The sequence below is a fragment of the Anolis sagrei genome, chromosome X, assembly GCF_037176765.1.
Source record: "Anolis sagrei isolate rAnoSag1 chromosome X, rAnoSag1.mat, whole genome shotgun sequence".
NCBI lineage: Eukaryota > Metazoa > Chordata > Lepidosauria > Squamata > Dactyloidae > Anolis > Anolis sagrei.
The window spans coordinates 40,584,547-40,611,381 of NC_090034.1; the positions used below are offsets into that span (position 1 = coordinate 40,584,547).

Below are 26,835 nucleotides of genomic sequence, written 5' to 3' on the forward strand. Positions count from 1 at the left end.
GCTGGATGTCCATCTGTCGGGGGTGCTTTGAATGCTATTTTCCTGCTTCTTGGCAAAATGAGGTTAGACTGGATGGCCCACAAGGTCTCTTCCAACTCTATGATTCTATGATCTGCTCTGAACTGAATTATATGAGTCTACACTGCCATATAATCCATTTCCAAGCAGATCATCTAGATTTTATATGGCAGTGTAGAAGGGGTCCAAGGATGCATCTACACCAGATAAACTTCGGCCCTACAGTTGTTTTGGACTTCAACTCCCAGAATTCCATTATATTTTCCTTATATGTTTGACCATTTCCCCAATTGGAAATACTTACATGACTCTATAGCTCTTCCTAGTTTCTAATATTTTTATTTATTTTATCATAATTCAATACATTTGTTATACTGGGTTGTTGTAAGTTTTTCGGGCTGTATGGCGATGTTCCAGAAGTACTCTCTCCTGACATTTCGCCTGCATCTATGGCAGGCATCCTCAGAGGTTGTGAGGTCAGACCTCACAACCTCTGAGGATGCCTGACATAGATGAAGGGAAAACATTAGGAGAGAGTACTTCTGAAACATCGCCATACAGCCTGAAAAACTTACAACAACCCAGTGATTTCGGCCATGAAAGCCTTTGACAATAATAATAATAATAACTTTATTTTTATACCCCGCCTCCATCTTCCCGAAGAGACTCGGGGCAGCTTACATGAGGCCAAGCCCAGATAACAAGAGTTAAAACATAGCACATTAGAGTGCGTCACAACAATTTGAAACAACATAAAACAACATTATACAAAATGTAAAACAAGCATCAAAACCAACAGCAATAACATAATTGCTGGCTGCCAATTTGCTACCAAGCACAATTCAAAGTGCTGGCTTTAGCCTATGAAGCCCTAAACGATTCTGGCCCAGCTTACCTGTCTGAACGTATGTCCTCCTAAGAACCATCTAGGAGCTTAAGATCGTCTGGGGAGGCCCTGCTCTCGATCCTGCCTGCCTCGCAAGTGCGATTGGCAGAGATGAAGGACAGGGCCTTCTCAGTGGGGCCCCCCAGCTATGGAACTCCCTCCCCAGGGATATTAGATCACCCCCCCCTCCTTCCTGATTTTCCGAAAAAAAGCAAAGACCTAGCTCTTTGAGCAAGCTTTTGAGAATGCAGATAACACAGAACTATGAATGATGAACATGGAATGACCAGACGATGTTACTGGATAACACAGGATGGCACCAATGATGGTTTTTATATATGTCTTATATTGTAACGTTGATTGTTTTTAATGGCACTTTTATGAATGCCTGACATCGAATTGTGCCAATCTGTAACCCGCCTTGAGTCTATAAATATCGTAAATAAATACATATTTGACAATATATTTGTTATATATCTTCCTATTCACTGATCTTTTATCCTTCTTTCGAGAGGCTAGGAATTGTGGGAGTTGAAGTCCAAAATACCTGGAGGGCCAAAGTGTGCCTATGCCTGATCTACACTGTAGAATGAGTGCAGTTTGACATCCCTTGAAGTGCACAATGCTACATGGGAAACTTCGGTTTCTTCTCTGTCAAAGAGAATTCACTTTCTTCAATACTGGTTTGGAGCTGCATTCAATTGTCAGTGTAGATGGGGGCCATGGACAGCACACTGAACACACTGGAGGAAAGGCAGCATATGCATGTCAACTAGGATGAGGCCCATGACATTCGTAATACGAAGAATCCCAAGCATCAGCCACTGCAGTCATTCCCCAGGGCCTTGGCTCCAAGCATCAAAGCTTCCTTCAGCCTGCCATGCCCAAATGGATGAGCCCAGTGTTTCTACGCTGCTCCTTCCATGACAATCCCTGCTGGTTGCACCAGGCATCCTGCCAAAGCTTGCCTCCATCCCTCTTGCTGGCTCCCGCCCTCGTCCCATTCATTCAGCCCCAGGCTGCCTTTGGGGACATGCCAAGGCGGGGCAAGCCCTCGCTCTCTCACTCACCCAGGCGGACCCCATAGGCATTGGCCACGGCGGCCCGGAACCGGTCCATGTGGGTGTTCCGCTTAGAGTCCGGCTCCCACATCACCTGCGACTCCATGATCTCCAGCTCCCCAGACATGGCGAGGCTCAGCCTTGGAGCTGTCCCCCACCGCGCACGCGCACTACCCTGCCGATGCCTCGGCTGAAAGGAGACTGCGGGGCTCCGCCTCCGGGCGCCGCCTTTTCAAGGACGCCTCGCGCCTCCCTTCCCCGGCTGTAACCTTCCGCCAGAAGAAGGAAAGAGACCCTGGAGACGGCGCGCGCTCCAGCCTCGGGGATTTCTTTCTCGTATCAGGAGCGAACCAATGAATTTGAGAAAACACAAAAGTTTCAAAAACTTGGCGTTCTAGTCAATGTCCTTTGACCAGTAGCTGGCCACTTGGAGTGCCTCTCTATCAGGAGGTCCTCCACTGTGCATGTGGCAGGGCTCAGGTTGTATTCTACCAGGGTTGAATGAAAAGTAATGCCTCCACCTTCGTTACTTGGGTTTGGATGGGAATATTTTAATAAATCAAACGCAGAACTAATCCTTAGAATGTGCTCTTTAACTACCACTATTCACTTTTCCACAATTCAAGAGAGATATTGACAAGCTGGAATGTGTCCAGAGGAGGGCAACTAAAATGATCAAGGGTCTGGAGAACAAGCCCTAGGAGGAGCGGCTTAAGGAGCTGGGCATGTTTAGCCTGAAGAAGAGAAGGCTGAGAGGAGACATGATAGCCATGTATAAATATGTGAGAGGAAGCCACAGGGAAGAGGGAGCAAGCTTGTTTTCTGCTTCCCTGGAGACTAGGACACGGAACAATGGCTTCAAACTACAAAAAAGCAGATTCCATCTGAACATGAAAAACTTCCTGACTGTTAGAGCCGTTCAGCAGTGGAACTCTCTGCCCCGGAGTGTGGTGGAGGCTCCTTCTTTGGAAGCTTTTAAACAGAGGCTGGATGGCCATCTGTCAGGAGTGATTTAAATGCAATATTCCTGCTTCTTGGCAGGGGATTGGACTGGATGGCCCATGAGGTCTCTTCCAACTCTTTGATTCTATTATTTACTTTTTCACCCCTCCCCACAGCACCAACTGGTGGGTGCAGGGGACAGGTCCACCTTGTCTCCTGGGCTATGCTTATAATATAAAATTTTGTATATACATATAATATTTATAATATTATGATGTAATGCACTATAATAATATGATATTATAATTATATATCTATATTACATGTAACATTACTAATAATATTACAATATTATTAGTGTTTTATTTTCCATTATGTTATTTAGTACTGTTTATTTTACTTGATTGGTTTATTTATTTTATTGTGATGTTATTTTGTTTATATTTTATGTTGCTATAATGTATGCAGAACACATCATGTGATGTGCGGGGCTTGATGAATACAAGTCTGGGGTAAAAATTGCTGGAAGAAACATTAACAGCCTTAGATATGCAGATGACACCACTTAGATGGCTGAAAGCGAGGAGGAGCTGAGGAACCTTCTAATCAAGGTGAAAGAAGAAAGCGCAAAAGCTGGGTTGCAGTTAAACATAAAAAAACAAGATTATGGCAACAAGAATGATTGACAACTGGGAAATAGAGGGAGAAAACGTGGAGGCCGTGACAGACTTTGTATTTCTAGGTGCAAAGATTACTGCAGGCGCAGACTGTAGCCAGGAAATTAGGAGACGCTTACTACTTGGGAGGAGAGCAATTACTAACCTCGATAAAATAGCGAAGAGTAGAGACATCACACTGGCAACAAAGATCCACATAATTAAAGCCATGGTATTCCCTGTAGTCACCTACAGATGTGAGAGCTGGACCATAGGGAAGGCTGAGCAAAGGAAGATAGATGCTTTTGAACTGTGGTGTTGGAGGAAAGTTCTGAGACTTTGGACTGCCAGAACATTCAACCAGTCCATACTCCAGGAAATAAAGCCCGACTGCTCACTGGAGGGAAGGATAGTAGAGGCAAAGATGAAGTACATCACATAATGAGAAGACAGGAAAGCTTAGAGAAGGCAATGATGCTGGGGAAAATGGAAGGAAAAAAGGAAGAGGGGCCTACCAAGGGCAAGATGGATGGCATCCTTGAAGTGACTGGCTTGACTCTGAAGAAGCTGGGGGAGGTGACTGCCGACAGGGAGCTCTGGTGTGGGCTAGTCCATGAGATCACAAAGAGTTGGAAACAACTGAACGAATGAACAACAACAACAAAATGTATCGCTGGTCTTGGCCTCATGTAAGCCGCTCAGAGTCCCCTTTGGGGAGATGGGGCGGGGTATAACTAAAGTGTATATTATTATTATTATTATTATTATTATTATTATGGTATAGTACAATATAGTAATATTTAATACTGATATTGTACTATGCTAATAATATAATATATTGTATGTACCTTGTAAGCCGCTCTGAGTCCTCTTCGGGGTGAGAAGGGCAGCATATAAATGTCGTAAATAAATAAATACAAACAACAAATCTCAACAAAAGATTTCCCCAGGCACTAACAAGTCACACCAAAAAACTGCCAGGCCATCAAATGCTAATCAAGGTGGCCAACTCCAACAGACAACAGATGTTCCCACCTCAACATCTTTAAACTTACTCGCCCAATGATGCACAGTACTCACATCCACACAATCACTATAAACAGCTTGCATTCTCTGATGAATCTCCTTTGGGTGACACCTTCTGCTATAAAGAATTCAATGATTGCACATTGCTTAAGTCGGATTGACCGACCATCTGCGCAGTGTTCCATACTTCTCACTTTAACAACACACAGTTCAATGCTAAGGCTTCCTGCCAAAATGGAACTGTAGAGGAGAGTCTACTGAACAAGCCAGTACCTGCCGTATATCAGTACTGCCATCTGTTGAGGAGTTACGAAGGTGGAGGCATTACTTTTCATTCAACACTCATAGTAGGTGGTCTGTGGTTTGCTCTTCTCTACACTTGCATGCCGTGGACTCCACTTTGTGGCCCCATTTCTTAAGGTTGGCTCTTCACCTCGTGGTGCCAGAGCACAGCCTGTTCAGCGCCTTCCAAGTTGCCCAGTCTTCTGTGTGGAGGGAGTTTCTCATCTGGTCTCAGTCGCTGATTAACGTGCTGGGTTTTAGCCTGCCACTTTTGGACTCTTGCTTGCTGAGGTGTTCCTGCGAGTATCTCTGTAGATCTTAGAAAACTATTTCTTGATTTAAGGCGTTGGCATGCTGGCTGATATCCGAACATAGGGTGGGCCGGAGATGGCACTGCCTTGGTCCTTTCATTATTGGCTGCTACTTCCCAGCCTCGGGTGCAGCCACACTACAGAATGCATGTGCTTTGACATCACATATATACAATACAATCATATATAGAAATAATAACTTTGTAATGGAATAATACTAATATATTATGTACAATATTAATAATGTTTTAAGATAATATATATTATATATACTACATGAGCCCCCAGTGGCGCAGTGGGTTAAACTGCTAAGCTGCTGAACTTGCTGACCGAAAGCTTTGGCGGTTTGAATCTTGGGAGTGGGGTGAGCTCCCACTGTTAGCCCCAGCTTTTGCCAACATAGCAGTTCGAAAAACATGCTAATGTGAGTAGATCAATAGGTACCCCCTTAGCGGGAAGGTAACACCACTCCATGCAGTCATGCCACTCACATGACCTTGGAGGTGTCTATGGATGAGCACCAACCCCCAGAGTCAGACACAACTGGACTTAATGTCAGGGGAAAACCTTTACCTTTTCCTATATCTACTACAACTTACGATACGGTACAATAGATTATATAATACTAATAGTATAATATACTGGTGAGCACTCTGGTGGCACAGCAAATTAAACCGCTAAGCTGCTGAACTTGCTGACCAAAAGGTTGGTGGTTCAAATCCAGGGAGCAGGGTGAGCTACCACTGTTAGCCCCAGCTTCTGCCAATCTAGCAGTTCAAAAATATGCTAATGGGTGTAGATCAATAGATACTGCCTTAGCGGGATGGTAACGGCGCTCCATGCAGTCATGCTGGCCACATGACCTAGGAGGTGTCTACGGACAACGCCAGCCCTTCGACCTAGAAATGGAGATGAGCATCATCTCCTCAGAGTCGGACTCGAGGAGATTTAATGTCAGGGAAAACCTTTACCTTTACTATAATATATTGGTATAATAATATACTGCAACATGATATAATAATTTTATATTATATATTACATGTAATATTACTAATAGGGAATCCCCGGTGGCACAGCAGGTTAAACCGCTGAGCTACTGAACTTGCTGACCGAAAGGGTGGCAGGTTGAATCCAGTGAGTGGGGTGGGCTGCGGTTGCTATCCCCAGCTTCTGCCAACCTAGCAGTTCGAAAACATGCAAAGGTGAGTAGATCAATAGGTACCGCTCCGGCAGGAAGGTAATGGCGTTCCATGCCGTAATGCCGCACACATGACCTAGGAGGCATCTACGAACATCTTCAACTTAGAAATGAAGATAAGCACCACCACCCCCAGAGTCGAACACGACCAGACTTAATGCCAAAGGGAAACCTTTACCTTTTTAATATTACTAATAATATTGTAGTATAGTGGTCTAATACAATATAATAATATACAATACTAATATTGTGCTATGCTAATCATATACTATATTATATATACATATAATCTTGATAATATTATAATGTAAGACAATATAATGCAATATAATTATGTATAATAAGACTATTGTAATATAATAATACAAATATATTAAATAGAATACTACTGATAATATATCATAATATATCATGAAAATATTGTTTGTTTGTTTTTAAATAAATTTTATTGATTTTCAGTCTAAAATGAACATTTACCCACATATATACAATCACATTAAACACTGTACATTCAACGATACAGACACAAATACATACACAGACGATAAAGATAGCTGGGACACTAGCCTGCTTGGGTGTACTCCTTCACTTTATAAGTACTTTTCTTCATAGATCTTTAGCTTAGCCTAGCAAGACAGAAGAGGAGAGAAGAAAGGAAAAAAAAAATATTGTTTTTTATTGTATATTTGTGTCATGTTTTTTATTGTGAGCTGCTTTGAGTCTCCGTATGGAGAAATAAATAAAGTGGGAAATAAATAAATAAATAAATCTACAACTCCCAAGCTGTATGTATCTTGTCAATGCAGCCACTGGCAGCCAATATAAGTATGATAACATTGCGTCAGATTTATGTATATTTCGCTTCCATGCAATATCACCTTTAATCATGATTACTCAAACCTTTTGGCAGATGACTAGATGCTAGAGCAGCTGTCTGAGGAAATGATTGAAAGTTCTCCCCATTTCTGTATTGCACAAACATTCCACCAATCATATGCAAAGTTGTTTCCACCAAGCAGAATCTAGATCAGGTATGGGCATACTTTGCCCCTCCAGGTGTTTTGGACTTCAACTCCCACAATTCCGGCTGTTAGGAATTGTGGGAGTTGGAATCCAGAGCTATGCTGCCATGTAATCCAGTTTCTGAATCCATATTGTCTGCTCTGAACTGGATTATATGAGTCTCCACTGCCATATAATCCAGTTCAAAGCAGATCACCTGGATTCAGAAACTGGATTATATGACAGCGTCCATGGGGCCTCACGTTGCAGGTTTGGAGTGGTAGCACACATACTCTGGGTGCATCTACACTGTGGAATGAACACAGCTTGGCACCACTTTCATTGCCAAGGCTCAGTGCTATTGAAGCCTGTGAACTGTCAAGACTTCATAAAACTAGAACTCCCAGGATCACATAGCATTGAGCCACAGCAGTTAAAGTGATGTCAACGTGCATTCATCTCTTCTGACAGAAGGCCAACCCAGTCAACTTTCAGTCATGAGTTTTGATTTAGATTTGATTGCTACTATATGTCAATTCTGTATCTGCGTTTTGGTGCAAGTTTTTAAAATATATTTTTGTGTTTTTATCTATGTCATTTATTGTACATATTTTAAGCAACTGATTTTAAAGTGGATATAAGTGATTTTAATGTTTATATATATTTATGGTTTTATGCCCTGGCTTTGAATGTTTGCTGTATATATGTTGTGCTCTGCCCTGAGTCCCCTGCGGGGTGAGAAGGGCAGAATATAAATGTTTTAAATAAATAAATGAATAAATATTTGATGTTCATATGTTTCTGATGTTGTTGTACATGGCCTCAAGCCACCAGGAGAGTAACAAATTATTATTATTATTATTATTATTATTATTATTATTATTATTATTCTACAGGTATAGAATAGATGTACCCTATGCCAGCAAGTATGATAAGAGTGGGTCAGATACATTTTCCCTTCCAATTCCAGCAACAGATGGATATGAAGAATAAATGCAGCTTGACACCACTTTACCTGCCCTAGCTCAATTCTATGGGTTCATGGGAAATGCCGTTTTCTATGGCCTTTAGCCTTCGACTACAATAGTCGAAGGTCTGGAGACCATGAATCCCTCTAAAAAGCAGCTTAAAGAGCTGGGTCTGTTTAGATGCACAAGAGAGGGTTAAGGCCCCTTCCACACAGCTGAATAAACCCTCACATTTTCTTCTTTGAACTGGAATAAATAGCAGCGTGGACTCAGATAACCCCATTCAAAGCAGATATTGTGGGATTATCTGCCTTGATTTTCTGGATTATATGGATGTGTGGATGGGCTCTAAGAGAAGGAGACATGATTGCCGTGTATAAATATCTGAAAGGCTGTCCTAAGGAAAAGTGAGAGGCTTCCTTTCTGCTGTCCTGGAGTCTAGGGCCCCTTCCACACAGCCATATAACCCAGAATATCAAGGCAAAACATCCCACAATGTCTTCTTTGAACTGGGTTATCTGAATCCACACTGCTCTATATTCCAGTTCAAAGCAGAACATGTGGGATTTTATTCAGCTGTGTGGAAGGGGCCTAGGACTCAACAGAGCCATGGGTTCAAATGACAGGGAAGGAGACTCCACCTGAACATTAGGAAGAACATCCTGACTATAAGAAGAGCAGTTCAGCAGCGGAACTCTCTGCCTCGGAGTCCGGTGGAAACTCCTTGTTTGGGGACTTTTAAACAGAGGCTGGGTGGCTATCAGTCGGGGATGCTTTGATTGTGCTTTCCTTGATGGCAAAAGGGGGTTGGATTGGATGGCCCATCTTCCAACACGAAGATTCTCTGCCGAAGAATGCTGGTGCCTCACCAAACTACAACTTACAGGATTCCATAGCATGGAGCCATGGCAGCTGAAGTGGTGCCAAAACTGCATCGATTGTGCTGTGTAAATGCAGACTCTGTTTTTGGCATCCTGCTTGCCAACTGGGGCACCCTATTTGCCAGAGGTTTTGTCGCGTCAGTTTTGAAACCGCTTCTGGGTTCATTTTGCAACAAGAGTTGCTTGGTTCAAGGGCTGAGCATCTTGCTCACATTCATGAGCCTTTGCAGGCGGTGATCTGCGGACGGATCTCTCACGTTCCAACGCCCCACAGTCGGTGCAAGCAGCCATTGGCTGACGCATGACTGGTCCCACATCAGCCCAGCACCTTGGGCATGTCACTGCCCACAAACAGCAGAGAAGCTGACATCGAGCCTGGCCAATGGCCTGAGAGCCTGAAGAGCTTGCAGGCGGCCAATCAGCCAGGAAGACAAAAGGAGGTGTGACCAATCAGAGGGGAGAGCCTGAGGTTCATGCAGAGAGTGGCAAGCGCATGGACTTATTTCGGTTTCTGCACATCACTGATGGGAACATGAGCCCCAGGCAGATCTTAGCCATCATTGTGTCAGCAGCTCCTGATGCAAATATGTGTGTGTGTAATAAAAGCATATGCACAATGAAAAAAAATCAGATACATAAAATAATAATAATAATGATAATAATAATAATAATAACTTTATTTCTATACCACCTTATGTCCCAATAGGGACTCAGGACGGTGTACTAGTTTTATTTATTACCCGTCTGTTGTGATGGCTCGAGGCAAGGTACAACAAAGTCAAAAACGTAGGAACGTAAAATATATGCAATAAAATACATTGATTAAAAACACACAAATATATTTTTAAAAACTTGCACCAAACACAGATACAAAATTAACATATAGTAGCATAGAATGGAAATCAAAACTCATGATTGAAGTAAGGGAACATATTTTTTGTTTCAACGCAAACGCTGAAGGAAGGCAGTCTGACCCCACGTCAAGTGTCATGTCTTTGTACTAAGGAATCACGGGAGTTGTAGTTTGACAAGGCCTTTAGCCTTCTCTGCCCAAGACTGCAAGCTACAACTCCCAGGATTCCATAGCATTGAGCCATGGCCATCAATGTGGTGTCAAACTGCATTCATTCTCCAGTGCAGATGCACCCAACGTCAGATTCATCTTCCACTCCTTTTCATCATATCTTTCAAGCTAGTCTATCTGAGGCCCAATCTATGCTGCCTTCAGAATGCAGATTGAACTGCACTATATAGTCAGTGTAGACTCATATAATGCAGATTAATTGCGCTGAACTGGATTAAATTCCTGTTTGTAAGGAGAGCTGTAAAACAGTGGAACTCTCTGCCTCAGAGTTCAGAGGAAGCTCCTTCTTTGGAGGCTTTTAAACAGAGGCTGGATGGCCATCTGTTGGGGGGGGGGGGGCTTTGATTGTGCTTTTCCTGCAGGGCAAGGAGTTGGACCAGATGGCCCATGTGGTCTCTTCCAACTCTTATTATTGTGTGAGTCTAATACATCCAAACAAATGACTGTGTTTAAAGGTTAAGACCCTTCCACCAAAAAAGAACCTGTCGGAGAAGCTTCGTGAAATAGAGCAATTTAAAGCAGCTGCGGATAGTGAGATCCGGGCTGTGGATAGCAAAAGTGAGTCCTGGGAAGTGGATGGCCGGTACTGGCAGCAGGCCGCCTGTGGATCTGTGTGCCTGGCAAGACAAAGAAGCCATCCCAATGTTCTCCAATCAAAATATCTCACCAAGTTGAAGAAGAAGCCACCGAGGTAATTTTTTTTTTCAATCCAGCTGGAAAAGATGACAGCTCGCTGTAAGCTGCTAAAGGAAAGTGAGATGCTTCATACAGGCAAATACAGACATATTATACACTCGAACCCTTTGTATTTTCTGCTCATGCCCCAGCTGGAGCTGGCTTCACTGTGATTGGCGGAGTTGGGTCAACGTCACGACCAACTGGGAGGATTCTTCTTGAGAGGCAGGAATGCAGCGCCCACTAACCAATCAGAGAGCATTCCCTGCTTCCAATGCAGATTTCCGCTTTCCAATGGCTGACAGGGGCCAGGATGGTCCATGGGACAAAGGAGACATAGCTTTGTGAAAGGATTACATGGTCCCAACACCAGGATGAACAAAGAGGGACCATCAGGTCCCATGTGGGTTATTGTCTTGGTGATGGGTTTAATGAGTCCAACACTGGATCCTGTTGCCCCTTGTACACCTGGGTCTATGGGCCCCGGAGATGCTGGGTGCTTGAGTCCTTGAGGGAATTCCCAGGTTAAGAGGTGCTGGCGAAAAGTCACCAAGGTCTTGAGGGATGGCTTCATACTCCAAAGATTCATATAAAACATTAAAATGTTATAAGACAGCCACAAGGGGATCTGTGGATTCCAGAGTACCCATAGGAAGAGGGTTAGCAAAGGGGTTAGTTGGGTTGCAGGGATATGGTATTCGGAATGAAGGGTGGGAGCCCCGCTCCAAGGGCCTGTGGGGGTCATATAGCCACCAGGGCTGGCTGTGAGAGACAAAAGTGGAAAAGACTCAGGAGGCAAAGAAGATACAATGAAGCAGAAATAGAGGATAACGCACCGCAGTGCACATTTATTGAAGCGTTACTTTGTGATAAACTATTAAAATGGGGAAAGATTGGAGCTGCCTGTTTGCTACTGGGCACAATTCAAAGTGCTGGCTTTGGCCTATAAAGCCCTAAACACCCCAGCTCAGTTTACCTGTCCGAACGCATCTCTCTTGACCAACCACCATGAAGACTAAGATCTTCTGAGGAGGCCCTGCTCTTGGTCCCGCCACCGTCACAGGTGCATTTGGTGGGGACGGGAGAAAGGGCCTTCTCAGTGATTGCCCCCCGGCTATGGAACTCCCTTCCTGGCAATATTAGATCCGCTCCCTCCCTCCTTCCTGTCCTTCAGGATGGTGAACACCTGGCTGTGGGATCAAGCCCTTGGGGCAGTGCAATGAGGCAATAATAGAATGATGTCCTGATATGGTTTTTAAGCAATTGATTTTAAGGTGGATATAAGTGATTTTAATGTTTGTGTATATTTATGGTTTTACTAGCCATCCCCTGCCACACACTGCTGTGGCCCAGTCTGGTGATCTGGAAAATAAAGTAATGAGAAAGTGTTGGTTTCTAATACATGCAATTGCTTTATGTTTGTAGGTAAGCAGTATTTTTTGTTGTTTCTTTGTTAGTGTTGATGTAGAGATTGTCTGGTTCACCTACTCTGAAACATGCAACATATAATTGCCCTTCTTTAGGGGTCCCTTTCAAATATATGATACTGTATCTCTCATATACATATATGTGTGTGTGTGAATCCTATATATCCATCTATATCTATTGCTGGATGACTCTTTGTCAGGAGGGCTTTGATTATGTTGCCCTGGTGAAGGGAGTTGGTCTGGATGGCCTTAAGGCAGCATTTCTCAAGCTGGGGGTCGGGACCCCTGGGGATCACGAGAGGGTGTCAGAAGGGTCACCAAAGACCATCAGAAAACACAGTATTTTCTGTTGGTCATGGGGGTTCTGTGTAGGAAGTTCAGCCCAATTCTATCATTGGTGGGGTTCAGAATGCTCTTTGATTGTAGCTGAACTATAAATCCCAGTAACTACAACTCCCAAATATCCAGGTCTATTTTCCCCAAATTCCACCTGTGTTCATATTTGGGCATATGGAGTGCCAAGTTTGGTCCAGATCCATCATTGTTTGAGTACATAGTGCTCTCTGTTTGTAGGTGAACTACAACTCCAAAACTCAAGGTCAATGCCCACCAAACCCTTCTAGTGTTTTCTGTTGGTCATGGGAGTCCTGTGTGCCAAGTTTGGTTCAATTTCTTTATTAGTGGAGTTCAGGTGGTGATTGGTTTATTGGTGATTGTACGCTAATTATAAATCCCAGCAACTACAACTCCCAAATGACAAAATCAATATTTTTTGAGTGATGGTCACTACTTGAGTGTCTTGTGGCCAACTCTGGTGGCAATTTGTCCAGTGTTTTTTGAATTATGATGTCACTCAAAACAAACAGAGCATTTGTATATGTATAGATGACCTGACATTGACTGTTTGCCCTATATATGTTGTGCTCCGTCCTGAGTCCCCTGCGGGGTGAGAAGGGCGGAATATAAATGTGTCAAATAAATAAATATATATCACCCAGTTCAAAGCAGATAATGTGGGATTTTATACAGCTGTGTGGAAGGGGCTCCGCTGCTGTGGGTTGCAAGGAGGGCGGCGGCCAGCAGGTGGCGCTGGCGCGTTGCGAAGCGCAGGCGCCGGGGACGCTCTAGCGGCGCGGACTGAGGCGCTTCCGGCCGCCCTCGCGAGGAGGAGGAGGAGGAGGAGGAGGAGGAGCAGTAGTGCCGCCGCCACCACCGCCGCTGCCGCGAGTGGGCCGGAGCGGAAACGGTGGCGGCGGGGAGAAAGGAAGAGGAGAAGCAGCGGCAGCGCCATGGCGGGCAGGGGCAGAGCGTTGCTGTTGGCCTTCCTGCTCCTCCTGCTGGCGGGGCCCGGAGCCTGGTCGGCGCGGAGCCGCAGCGCCGACAAGCAGAACAGCCTCCGCCGGGCGGCGGGCAGCGTCTACCAAGGCGTCAGCGGCCTCTTCGGCGAGGAGAACGTGCGCGCCCTCCAGAAGGTGAAGGGGAGGGGAGGGGAGGCGAGGCCTGGCCTTCAAGGGTCGCTCACCTGGGCCGTGGAATGGTCCGCTTGCATCCGCATTGGATGCTCTGCCTGGGGCCACACGGACCGTAGCTTGTTTAGCCTGCAGAAGGGAAGGCCGGGGGGGAGTCATGTTTAAATATGGAAAAGGCTGGGTTGCTGTGAGTTTTCCGGGCTGTGGCCATGTTCGAGAAGCATTCTCTCCTGACGTTTCGCCCACACCTCTGGCAGGCGTCCTCAGAGGTTGTGAGGTCAGTTGGAAACTAGGCAAATGGAGTTTATATACCCGTCCAGGGTGGGAGAAAGAACCCTTATCTGTTTGAGGTAAATGGGAATGTTGCCATTGGCCAGCTTGATTAGCATTGAATGGCCTTGCAGCTTCAAAGCCTGTCTGCTTCCTGCCTGGAGGGGGGAATACTTAGTTGGGAGGTATTGGCTGGCCCTGTTTGTTTCCTGTCTAGAATTCCCCTGATTTTTTGAGTGTTGCTCCTCCAAGGTGAACTGAACCACCTTAACTGGGCTCTACAGGCCAAAGGAGATTCCACCACAGACATCAGAAGAGCTGCATGACCGAGAACAAGCCACGAGACTCAAGACAAAGATCCACCCGGAGGAAAAGTGTTCTTACCACACATCAAGGAAAGCACTGGCTGCATAGGGAAGCTGATGAACAAACACAACCCACAAATGCTACAGTGGACAAGAGGGATCCTCTCATCTCTGCAGGAGTCTACCATATACCATGCAGCTGTGGACAAGTCTACATAGGGACCACCAAAGGCAGCAGCAGAAATGAATCAGAAATGAATCACGGAACATGAAAGGCACTGCAGACTAATCCAGCCAGAGAAGCCAGCTATAGCAGAGCACTTGGTGAACCAGCCTAGACACAGCATATTATTTGAGAACACAGAAATGCAGGACCACTCTAACAACCCATGTCAGACTACACAGAGAAGCCATTGAAATCCACAAGCATGTGGATAATTTCAACAGGAAGAAACCATGAAAATGAACAAAATCTGGCTCCCAGTATTAAAAAGCTCTAAAATCAGGACAGTAAGCAAAGAGCAACACTAAAAAAACAGGGGAATTCCAGACACGAAACAATCAGGGCCAGCTAACACCTCTCAACAAAGGATTCCCCCAGGCAGGAAGCAGCTGAGCTTTGAAGCTGCAAGGCTTTGGAGCCGTGGGTTCAAATGACAGGGAAGGAGATCCCACCTTAACATTAATAATAATAATAATAATAATTTCATTTCTTACACGCCTCTCCTCATGACTCGAGGTGGGTTACAAAACAATTAAAATACATAAACACATCAAAAATTACAAATATATACACTAAAACGTACCTCCATACAAGTTACACACCAAAACGTATCTCTACAAAATACATATTAAAACAGACAAAACAGAGATTAAACAAAAGATATGCATTGAAATTAACTGTCTGGGCAGGCCTGCTGGAAGAGCCAGGTCTTCACTTGTATGGAATTGTACATGTATAGGATTGTGGGGTGGACCTGGACCCAAACCATGGAGGGCTTTAAAGGTCAAAACCATCACCTTGTACTTTTCCCAGAAACCTGGCAGCCAGTGGAGTGACTTTTTAGGATGGATATGATACGCTCACTCCTAGATGTTCCTGTAACCAACCTGGCTGCCATATTTTGAACCAGTTGGAGTTTCTGAACTTGGGACAAGGGAAGCCTAATGTAAAGCACATTGCAGAAGTCCAACCTTGAGATTATCAGTTCGTGCACTACCATTAGGAAGAATTTAGAGCTGTTCAGCAGTGGAACTCTCTGCTTCGGAATCTGGTGGAGGCTTTGAAGCAGAGGCTGAATGGCCATTTGTCATGGGTGCTTTGATTGTACTTTTCCTGCATGGTAAGGGGTTCGACCAGATCCCCCTTGGGTCTCTTCCAACTCTGATTCTATATAATGTGGATTCAAACTCTCCATTCCATGGCAGCCTTTGTTTCAAGGCGCAGACCTCTTTAAAACACTGACCAAAACGATGAGAAATCCTCTGTATCAAACTACCCCCAGTGTAGGAGGTACCTGTGAATGTTGTGTTTCGATTCCCAAGAGAGATTTCAGTCGATTTCTGTGCAAATATATTCCTGAATCGGGAAAACAAAAATCCCAAATCTTTCTGGTCCCCAGCATTTCAGGGAAAGGATTCTCCATCTATAGCAGAATTCTTACCCCTCGGCCTCCTCACTTCCTTTGGATCATGGAGAATGGCTTTAAAAACCAGCATGGGTTTCTGCAGGGATGAACTTGGATATGCAGGTGTAGCTTGCAGTTGCGACAATCAGCTCAGGGCTCTTTCAGACTGCCCCAAGGTCACCCTGGATTCCCCCATTCACAGCCTAGGACTTGAACCGCAGTGCCATCTCGGTTGGGATTTTTACAGGATTGTGTTTTTGATGAACTGGAAGTACAGGCAGTCCCCAAGTGAGAAACAAGATAGGTTCTGTAGGTTTGTTCTTGAATTGAAAAAAAATGGCTTGTTGTGGAAACAGGATGGGAGGGGGGCATCTTTTTCCCATGATAATAGCTCTTCCAGGAGAGAATTTCTCTTCCGAGTTGTAGATTTCTCTCATTTCCTATTCTCCCAGCCCCGTTCTTAACTAGGAGTTGTTTGTAAGTCGGATGTTTGTAACTCAAGGACTGCCTGTATGTGCTTGTAAACAGAAAGCCTGTGTATGATGACAATTCAGAGCATTGGACGGGTTCCAGAGTGATCCATTGTCAATTACTCACTATGGTATGAAAGGTATGGGGCAAGCTTTAGTCAGCTACCTGCTTTCTCTCATTGCTCTATCAAAAGTGTTGTTTGGAAGATGAGGGAGACCACTAGCAAGAGCATTTTGAGGTAATTGGGGGAAAGACATCATATCAGTGTCACGAATACCGTATTTTCTGGCGTATAAGACTACTTTTAAACCCAAGAAAATCTTCTCAAAAGTCAGGGGTAGTCTTATGCACTGGGAGTCATCTTATAGAGCGGGTGCTGAAACTTCCAATCCGGATTGAAAAATCTGTGGTTGCCGCACATGGTGGGGGAGTTCAAAAATGGTAGTGGCCACGTCCCTGCCGTATAAAGCGACTGTATGAAAGCATTAAGGGCGACGCTGTACAAAATACGGTAGAAGAAAATCCATTCATCAGGATTCGTGGACTTAATGCGGTCCTGATGGTGAGGTGAAAGGGCGCCTCACCAGGAAGGTGTAAGTGAAGGGTGGAGCAAGCTGCAGGCGTCTGGGGCGCCCAGGGTATAGAAAAAAGAGATAGAGTGGCTCTGGGCCCAGACAAACACACCTCTTTTACCTATCTGGCCCGCCCTTGTATCCTATTACTGTGCCTCCTCCTCTGCCTCTCAGATCTCGCTCCTGAAGAGTGCAGTGAAGCGAGGCAGGTGTGCATGTGTGAGATCTGAGAGGCAGAGAAGGAGGTACAGTAATAGGAAAATTGCCATATTGAAATCAAATCTGATGCTTTTAAATTTTTTATTTGGTGTGCGTTGGAAGCGGGGCAGTCTTATATGGCGAGTATATCCCAAACTCTATTTTAACTGGAAAAGTTGGGGGTCGTCTTATACGCCCAGTCGTCTTATATGCTAGAAAATATGGTACATAAGAATCTTGTATTCAGTAGGAATATATTGAATAAATAAATAGTGATGGTATCATAGAATCCTAGAGTTGGAAGAGACTCCCAATGGCCATCCAGTCCAACCCCATTCTGCCACACAGACACAGCCAGCCAAAGTACTCCCAACAGATGGCCATCCATCTTCTGCTTAAAAACCTCCAGAGAAAGGAGGAGGCCCTATTAGACTCCCAGGCAGCAGCACATTCCATTGCCAAACAGCTCTTTCTTTCAGGAAGTTCTTCCTAATGTTTAAGTGGAATCTTTTTTCCTGCAATTTGAATCCATGGCTCTGTGCCCTAGTCTCCAGAGCAGCAGAAAACACTCCTGCCCCCTCCTGAATGCAACATCATTACAGTAGAGCCTCTCTTATCCAGCCTTCGCTTATGCAACATTCTGTATTATCCAACTTGCTTTGGCTGATTCTGGCTTGGAAGAATAAAAACAAGGCTCTTCCTCTTCCTCAGATAATTGCAGCGAGGCTCCTCTTCCTTCTTTCCTCTCTTCTTTCTCTGGCTCCTGCTCTGGTCTCCGCTTCCCTCTTTGCTGTCTCTCTCCTGAAGGCGGGAGGCAAACCCTGCCTTTGCTTGGGTTTAATAGATTTTCCCTTAATTCCTCTGTATTATCTGAGATTTTTGCTTTTTAATGTTCTGGCAGCCCATTTATGTCGGATAAGCGAGACTCTACTGTATTATTATTATTTGAAACACAAGATTAATACACAGCAAACAAGGTCACTATGCTGCCTGTTGTATTGGATCACACATCAGGCATTTCCAAAGTGTCTAGGACTCCGTGGTGTATTATTATTATTATTATTATTATTATTATTATTATTATTTACTCTATTTGTATCCTGCCTTTCTCTACCCAGAAGGGGACACAAGGCAGCTTTACATATGGCAACTATTCAATGCCTTTGAACAACAAACATACATTAAAATACATTAAATTACAGACTTAGAATTCAAATTAAATGCACATTATAAACATAAAAAACATTACAATCACTATTATGGCTCTCATGTCCCCTTCTCTCAGCCTTCTTTTCTCCAAGCTAAACATACCCAGCTCCCTAAGTTCTCCTTATAGGCTCTGACTTCTAGACTTTGGACTATTTTGGTTGCCCTTCTCTGGACACCTTCCATCATGTCCAGCTCCTCCTTGAATTGTTTTGCCCAGAACTGGACACAACCTTTTTCCAGGTGAGGTTTGACCAAAGCAGAAGATAATATAACTATGAATTCCCTTCATCTCAACACTAGACTCCTATTGATGCAGCCCACAATCACCTTGACCTTTTTATCTGCCTCATCACACTCTTGGCTCTTGTTCATTTGCACAGCATCAGCCTTCCTTGAAAACCTTGACACTTGTCTCAGAGTGTCTTTTTCCCTGTGTCTGTTGCATTGAAGGGAGCTCATTTCTAACAGATCTGCAAATTAATTGGTTGAAAAAATAACTGGGAATGAATGAACACACATTTTATTTGTAGATTGGGAAATGTCAATACTTTTAAACTGTTTGAATGGAAACCCCGGTGGTGCCGGTAGTACTGAAGACCGACAGGTCAGAGGTTCAAATCCGGGAGAGCACGGATGAGCTCCCTCTGACAGCTCCAGCTCTCCATGCGGGGACATAAGAGATGCCTCCCACATGGATGGTAAAACATCAAAACATCCAAGCATCCCCTGGGCAACGTCCTTACAAACGGCCAATTCTCTCACACCAGAAGCGACTTGTAGTTTCTCAAGTCGCTCCTAACATGAAAAAAAAGCTGCTTTAATATTTATCCACTACTTTTAAAGCTCACACTTACATCTATGAGTATGCTGGTAATAATTTACAAAGTGTATAGTAGCACATCATTAATGTTCAGAGTATTTCTCAGTTGTGATTTTCATCAAAGTCCTGTCAGGTAGAGCACAAGTATGTCCCATTGTTCAATGATAGCTGTGCTTTCCTTGCATCAAGTCCAAAGATTCAACTGTCAGCATCTTTAGTTTGGAACTCTTTTGGATTAATAGTGCTGGGAAAATTTGTCTAAAGCTCTGGAGAGGTGTTTTCAGTTTTGAATTAGATCAGATATAAGTCAGCATCGTGTTTAACTAGCTGCCCAGATTTTATAGCTGGAGGGGTCTGTTCTGAGTGTTCAGTCGCGGTACCTTGACTTCATATCCAAAGTCCAGATCTCAGATAAGTCTGCGTCTTGTCGAGAGCAGAGAGTGCTTTTAAATAACAATGGAGCTCTCCAAATACTACCGGTATATCTTGCTTGCATCTCACTTCTTTTGATTTTTTAAAAATATTTTTTATTGTTTTATCATAGTTATTACATTTGTTATGCATTTGGTTATAGCAGTTACATATTATTCAACACACTCTTTAACATATAATCTTATTATTCTGCTTAAGCATTTTTTCCCTTTTTTCCCTTTTGATTTAAGACTCAGAACTCTGATTATACTTCCGTTAAGTGTTGACAGTGGAACAACATTTTTGAACTCCCTTTTTTCTGACTCTGCTTTTCTAGTTCTTCTCCAGACTGACGGAACGATTTGTATATGGTGTGGATGTTCTCGTAGATACATTCTGGAGAATATGGGCAGATCTTCTGGATGTCCTTGGGATTGATGGTAAGTGTAGAAGACAGAAGTAATTTTCACTTGGCCCCCTTCTGTGCCTGAGAACTTCTTTCATAAACTCATCAGTTTTGGAATAAGATTTAGATAGACCTTGCTTAGTAGAAATTAAATAATGTTGTTGCTTCATTCAAATTTATATGGGTAGTAGAGGTATCTCTAGTTTACAGTGTAGTTAACTGGACGTATGTCTTAAGAACAGTTGAAATGCGCTATGGGATCTCTGGCATCTGTTTAACCACAGCTTCCTTGAAGCCAGTTAGTATTACATCATAGCTGAGAGAAGCATTTGTAATTTGCTTCATCTACAGAGCCATATCTCCTGCTCCCTGACTTCCTTAATGTGCGGGAAAGGGTGATAGTCAAGACAGCCAATTGTCAGCCTTGCATCCCCATAGATCAGTGTTTCTCAACCTGGGGTCAGGACCCCCTCGGGGGGTCACCAAAGACCATCAGAAAACACAATATTTTCTGTTGGTCATTAGGGTTCTGTGTGGGAAGTTTGGGCCAATTCTGTCATTGATGGGGTTCAGAATACTCTTTGATTGTAGGTGAACTATAAATCCCAGCAACTACAACTCCCAAAATGTTAAGGTCTATTTCCCCCAAACTCCACCAGTGTTCACATTTGGGCATATTGAATATTCATGCCAAGTTTGGTCTGGATCTATCATTGTTTGAGTCCACAGTGCTCTCTAGGATGTAGGTAAACTACAACTTCCAGGGTTTTCTGTTGGTCATGGGAGTTCTATGTGCCAAGTTTGGTTCAATTCCATTGTTGGTGGAGTTCAGAATATTCGCTGATTGTAGGTTAACAATAAATCACTGCAACTACATTTGGTCCAGTGAATGAAAATACATCCTGCGTATCGGATATTTACATTATAATTCATAACGGTAGCAAAATTACAGTTTTGAAGTAGCAACGAAAATAATTTTATGGCTGGTGGGGGGGGGGGGGGTGACCCACAACATGAGGAATTGTATTAAGGGGTCGCAGCTTGAGGTAGGCTGAGAACCATTGTCATAGATCCTGTCCACTTTATCAGACTTCATGTAGCAAAAGGTTTATTAAACAAAATACTTCAGTTTCTAAGGCAATTTTGTTTTTGTTGAAGTTGCCATGTGGCTTTCAGTGATAGTTCCATGTTGGACAATTTACATTAGATGTTAATTGATGTTAGTTACATCAAGATGTAACTGATACATGGGGGACCATGGCCACGTCTGACAGCACTAGAAATATTTATTTTATTTCATTTTATGTTATTTCTACCCTGCCTTTCACCCTGTGGGTACTCAAGATAGCTTACAATAACATAACACAACCCAATACCTTTAAAAATATGACAAATACAAAAGTTAATCAATTTTTAAAAAATGAAACATTTGTATCATGAATACAAAATACAGTTGAAATAATAATACAATTAAAATTACAATTGAAACTAAATATCCTAGTTTTCTAACAGATTCATACAGAGATACAGTCCTTCAAGTAACCTGGACCCAAACTGTAGACTCTGGTTTTAATATTACTTATGCCAACCACATTCATAGTCCTACGTGGTGGTTTTGTCTGATGAAGCTTTCTCCATTAATTTCCAGGTTCCAACGTGGTCCATTATTTCAGCCCTGGGTCCCTTGCCAACAATCCAACCCGTGCTCTCCTGCTGATCGGGGCTGTCCTGCTTGCTTATTGGTTTGTGTCCCTCCTCCTTGGGTTCTTCTTTTATCTCCTGCACGTCCTGTGTGGCCGATTCTTCTGGATTGTCAGGGTCACCCTCTTTGCACTCTCCTGTGTGTACATCCTCCAGAAGTATGAAGGTGAGCCAGAACTTGCAGTGCTTCCCCTGTGCTTTGTGGTGGCAGTCTACTTCATGACTGGGCCAGTGGGTTTCTACTGGAGGAGGAATAGCCACAGCACCCTGGAGGAGAAGATCGACCACCTTGATAGCCAAATCAGACTCCTGAATATACGTCTTTCCCGTGTGATTGAGAACTTGGACAGAGGCAGCGACCAGTGAAAGAAAAGATGGAGTTCACCTTTGACACCAGCTCTCTAGGAAACTTCTAAGCACTCTCGCTAGTTCATGAAAATTAGCAAAGCAACAAGCCAACACTGGAGTAAGCAATGTGCAACATTAACCCGTTAAGTGTTAAAAGTAGTAATTTTATCTAGATAATAAACGGAAAGGGAAAGCAAAATGTTACATTTGTAAGATAACATTCTTTACCTGTATATTCCAAGATTTTCTTCCATAAGTAGAATTTTATCCAATTACTTTTTTCAAGCATTTAAAACATCTTTTGTAAGTTTAAAGAAAAGGGTTTTTATAATGGCACATTGACTCGTCTGTTTAAAATTATTTTTTAAAATCCTATATAAGCTTTAGGCAGATTTGACATTGTAAAAGAAGGAAGAAAGTTTAGAGCTCTATCTAATACTTCTGCCCCGTGGAGGGTGTCCGCTGCTCATTTGTGTTTTTATTTGTGCTTCGTTTTTGTGCCCGTGTTCACTGGTGACCAATTTTCATTGCCTTGAGTTGCCTTTTCATGTAATCGCAAAAGAAAGTGATTCTTAGCAAGATGAGAAGATCGTTCAGCATGGCTTTTAATGGCAGTGGAGGGCCTCCTTGGAACATATGCCCTTTACAACCCCAAAGAAGTGTTTTTTGTGCGCGTGTATCCTCTCGATAGTAGTCACATTTTAAACAGCATCCTTGATGGAGGATGCACAACGCTTTCTCCTTTTTGTAATAGTTTCCCCAATTCACTTCAGTGAAGAGGATAGCCCTGTATATAGACAGAAAGATGCCTTCTTGTTCCATTGTTGTGAATGGTTGAACTCTAGCACAAGTGGATTTGGCTATTCAGTACAGGAGAACTGAAGTGCATCCTTCTATCTGCTGGAGTAAATAGCATAGCACAGATTTCTGGATTCTTTCCCTCAGAAGCCCTCTCACTGTAAATCCAGTGAAAATCAAAGGCATTATTATGCTGAATGAAATGTCTACTCATTGTGGCAGAGGAGAAACGGAGCCTGTTTAAACAACAGCAACATTAGATATATAAAAAGGCTGGAAAGAGCAGTAGTAGAAAACGAGCAGTGTTGACTTTGTCTTTGCAATAATATTTTCTGAGCAGAAGTAACTTCAGTATCAGTTATTGAATAAATTATTATTCAATATAAATTATGGGGAAATAAATCCAACCACCTCAGGATCCCTAATGACTTCATTTTTAAAAAGACAACAGGTAAAATAGTACTGCAAAAACAGTGGCTGCTGAAGTCTTTCTCAGGACCAGTAAGTGGCAATAAATGAAGTAAAGTGGGAACTCACACCTTAAGGACAATGTGGTGCTTTTTTTTCTTGGTGATGGTCTCTAGAGAGCAGCGTTGCCAAGTCAGGAGAAATATTGAACTTAAGGAATCAGTAGCAATAGTTTGCAAGGAGGACATTGTAGGGTTCATGCTACCAAATGTTCCTACCGAATTATGGTGTGGCAGCATATAGTTCGCTACAGAAAAATTGATTTCTCTTGCTTCAGAACCAAATGCTTCCCAACTCAGCCCTGTAGCACTTAGTTATTTTGGGGGAAAATAATGTTCAGGAGTATGCTTTCTTTGGGGGAAATTGGGAAAAAAAACCCACTAGGAACTCAATCTGTGAGAGTTCAGAATTCCTCATGCATGAAGGATTGTGCAGTATTTGGCCAGCTGAATTCTTTTGGCTGGAAGAAACCAGAATGAATAGAGTCGAATGTGTTTTTAATGTGCTGCTTACTTTGACACAATGATTGGCATTTCAGATTTTTACAAAACCCAATTGGCTAGTGGGTGTTTTTAAGTGTTTCAGCATTCATGGAAAGTTGGCTTGCAGGCACATGTCTTCCTCTTTCTCACGCTCTGCTGCCAATTGGATCTGGATTTATCCTGATCTGAAATTGAACTATTTTCTGAATAAATGTACAGAGGACCAGAGTAGTGTAATCAGCTACAGTTGGTAAGATGTCAAGCACTGGATTTCTTGTTCTTTTTGTTGAGAAAATACCTGTGAAAACTTTACTCCTCTTGCTCCAAATCACCATGGTGGTGTTGCATGAAGAATGTATATATTTTTATACATAAAGCATTTCATTGTATTGTATAAGATTAATGTTGAGAGGAATATTGATGTAATTATTTCCTGCACTATACTTTGACAGTATCTGTAAAACTGGTTTCTTATCCCACTTGTAGATGGTTTGATTTTAATATTAGACAGGAGCACAAACTATTGTCCAGTGTACTTGAAAAGTGTTCTGACCATTTTCACATTGTTCAGCTATTATCCTTTCAAATATGCAGTATTGGCTTGCATGGCCCCCCCCCCCCCCAAGCTCTATAAAACACAGACACTGTTTTCCTGTCAGTGACTGTGTTCTCTCTTTGACTTCATTCTATGGGTAGCAGTCAGATTTCTCCATTTTTGTGCCACTGCTGTATTTGAATCTCTGGGGGCACTTTATAGAGAAGAGGGTACCTTTCTAGCTATTTAATGGATGGATATAGTAAGAGGCAATTTAAGTGACACAGCTTAGGGCACTGCCAGCAATCATGGACAAGAGACAGGAAGAACATGTAGATATATCTATAGTCAGGTCTTTTCCTGTGATCATGAGCTTTGCTTTTGTATTACTGCCTTCTGGGACTTAAGAGTGGACTCAGTTTGGATATACGTACCAGGCATTTTCCTTATTCTTCTGGAAGGTGGCCTTGTATAAAATTCAATTAAAGCAGTGGTGTCAAACTTGTGGCCCTCCAGGGGTTTTGGACATCAGCTCCCAGAATTCCTGGCCATTGGACAAGCGGCTCCCTAGCCGCTTGTCCAATGGAGGGCTACACATCTGAAACCTCTGACAATGGGATTCCTTACAACTCAGCCCATTTTGCTCAACATCAAGACAACCAAGTTCTATAGCTAAAAGCAGTTTTTTTTCAGCAATGTGATATTTGTATCGATTTGGTTGTGATTTGGTATCCATGAAGCAGGGGGCTGGCATTTTTGGGTGCTTTACAGGCCTTCCACATAGCTGTATAAAATCCACATTGAACTGGATTATATGGCAGTGTGGACAAAGGACCCTTCCACACAGACATATAACCCATAATATCAAGGCAGATAATCCACAATATCAGTTGGGAAGTTTAGGCATAGTATTCCCAGTCTCCCTAATTATGATCGGGAGGGGTTTTTTTCTTCCTCACAAAATTCCTTGCTTGGTTGATATTCCTTTTGCCTCTCTGCTTTAATCTGCATTGGTGCTAACACTGGTTAATGCTAAATAGGATTGTCTTTGTAAGGTAACATTAACCATGGTTTACTATTAAGGACAAATTCTACGCTGTCTGAATCAAACCATAGGAAGGAGAAAGGAACAGGTGCCCCAGAAAAAAAGGGTGGCAAGGATTGGTCAAGTCTAAGTGTATTAATCCAAGAGCATGTACATGAGCTAAAATTTCTGGCATAGGAAAAGCTGTTGCTTGCATCCACCCTTTGACCTTACCGTGCTAAATGAGCCACTTTTGATTCATTCCTCAACTACTGAAAGCAGTTGCTTAAGAGAAGCTGATGTTTCCTACTTGCCAGTAGTTCACAGTGTGCTGTTTACGCAAGATCAGACTCCTGTGTAGAATATATTGCCATGATCCATCACTAAAAATGTAATAATAGCATCAAACAGTGCATCGACTTTGTTGATAAATAGAACAGAGTTCCTGTATTTTGAATGTATTGCTGTTTTCGAGAAGTGATATTAGATGTTCTAAGTACTGTGTACCAAATAGCTGGATGCCCCATTTTGTTCTTCCAGATATAATCAACTCTCTGCTTAATTAATGTGGCCAGTTCCTTAGCTTCTACAGTATTTGTTTCTTTTTCAATGAAGGTAATTTTTGTTTTCATGTGACGCTTCTCCCACCCTAACAATCTGTATTTGGCAGCTAATGATCTGTCTTGAACATGATAGATCCTTTCCTTTTGGTGAGCATTACGTTTTACTGTGTTCTGCTTGTGAATTTCAATTTCTTGGATGATTCAATTAGCAATTATGCAAAGTGCCATGTTTAGAAATCTACTCGTTTTTCTGTTGTAAAGCAGGAAAATATATTGATCATAACACTGATTATATGCACTGAATATTAGTGACTTCGTATCCTGTTTTGAACATCTGATCCCAAGTATTAGATAGTTTTTTTGACAGTCTGTATACCCAAATTCTGTGTTCCATTTAAAGAAAAGAATTTGGTCAGAAGAAAATATCATGTGCATCTATGGTCTTTAGGGAAATATTAGCTGATAATAATGTTGAGTAGCCAGGAAGATCTCACAGCTATTTTTAAAACTCATGCCTTTATTTATTATCTGAACACCAGATCAGTGTATGATTTAGTGGATCGTTTGTAGACTGAACTCACAACTGAATTATGGTGTTGTGACCAATTAAAGTTTAAATGTTTACTGTAATTTGTCAGTGGAGTGTTTTTAGTTGTCTTTAAATTTTTATTCAAGTGTTTTGAAACCGTTTCAGGGAGTCCAAGGGCCCCTTGCAAATGTCATAGAAATTCATAAATAAG

General features: G+C 42.8%; 2 protein-coding genes across 2 annotated transcripts in view; one reads left to right on the top strand and one right to left on the bottom strand.

Moving 5' to 3' along the window:
* Positions 1-2,164, bottom strand: part of AACS (acetoacetyl-CoA synthetase) — an 89,763-nt gene extending 87,599 nt beyond the window's left edge. The window contains exon 1 of the mRNA XM_060785588.2: positions 1,975-2,164. Within this exon, the coding sequence (XP_060641571.2) occupies positions 1,975-2,092 (118 nt within the window). The 5' untranslated portion in view covers positions 2,093-2,164. The remainder of the gene's footprint in view (positions 1-1,974) is intronic.
* An 11,381-nt stretch (positions 2,165-13,545) lies between these two features.
* Positions 13,546-26,725, top strand: BRI3BP (BRI3 binding protein). The gene is made up of 3 exons (XM_060785585.2): positions 13,546-13,889; positions 20,108-20,210; positions 21,825-26,725. The coding sequence occupies exons 1-3, from the start codon at positions 13,707-13,709 to the stop codon at positions 22,241-22,243; spliced, it is 705 nt and encodes a 234-aa protein (XP_060641568.1). The 5' UTR covers positions 13,546-13,706; the 3' UTR covers positions 22,244-26,725.
* Positions 26,726-26,835: the final 110 nt, after the last annotated feature.

Coding starts and splice junctions, on each gene's coding strand:
- BRI3BP (XM_060785585.2), top strand. CDS start 13,707: ATGGCGGGCAGGGGCAGAGCGTTGCTGTTGGCCTTCCTGCTCCTCCTG. Junction 13,890..20,107: donor ACGTGCGCGCCCTCCAGAAG/GTGAAGGGGAGG, acceptor CTGCTTTTCTAG/TTCTTCTCCAGACTGACGGA. Junction 20,211..21,824: donor GGATGTCCTTGGGATTGATG/GTAAGTGTAGAA, acceptor ATTAATTTCCAG/GTTCCAACGTGGTCCATTAT.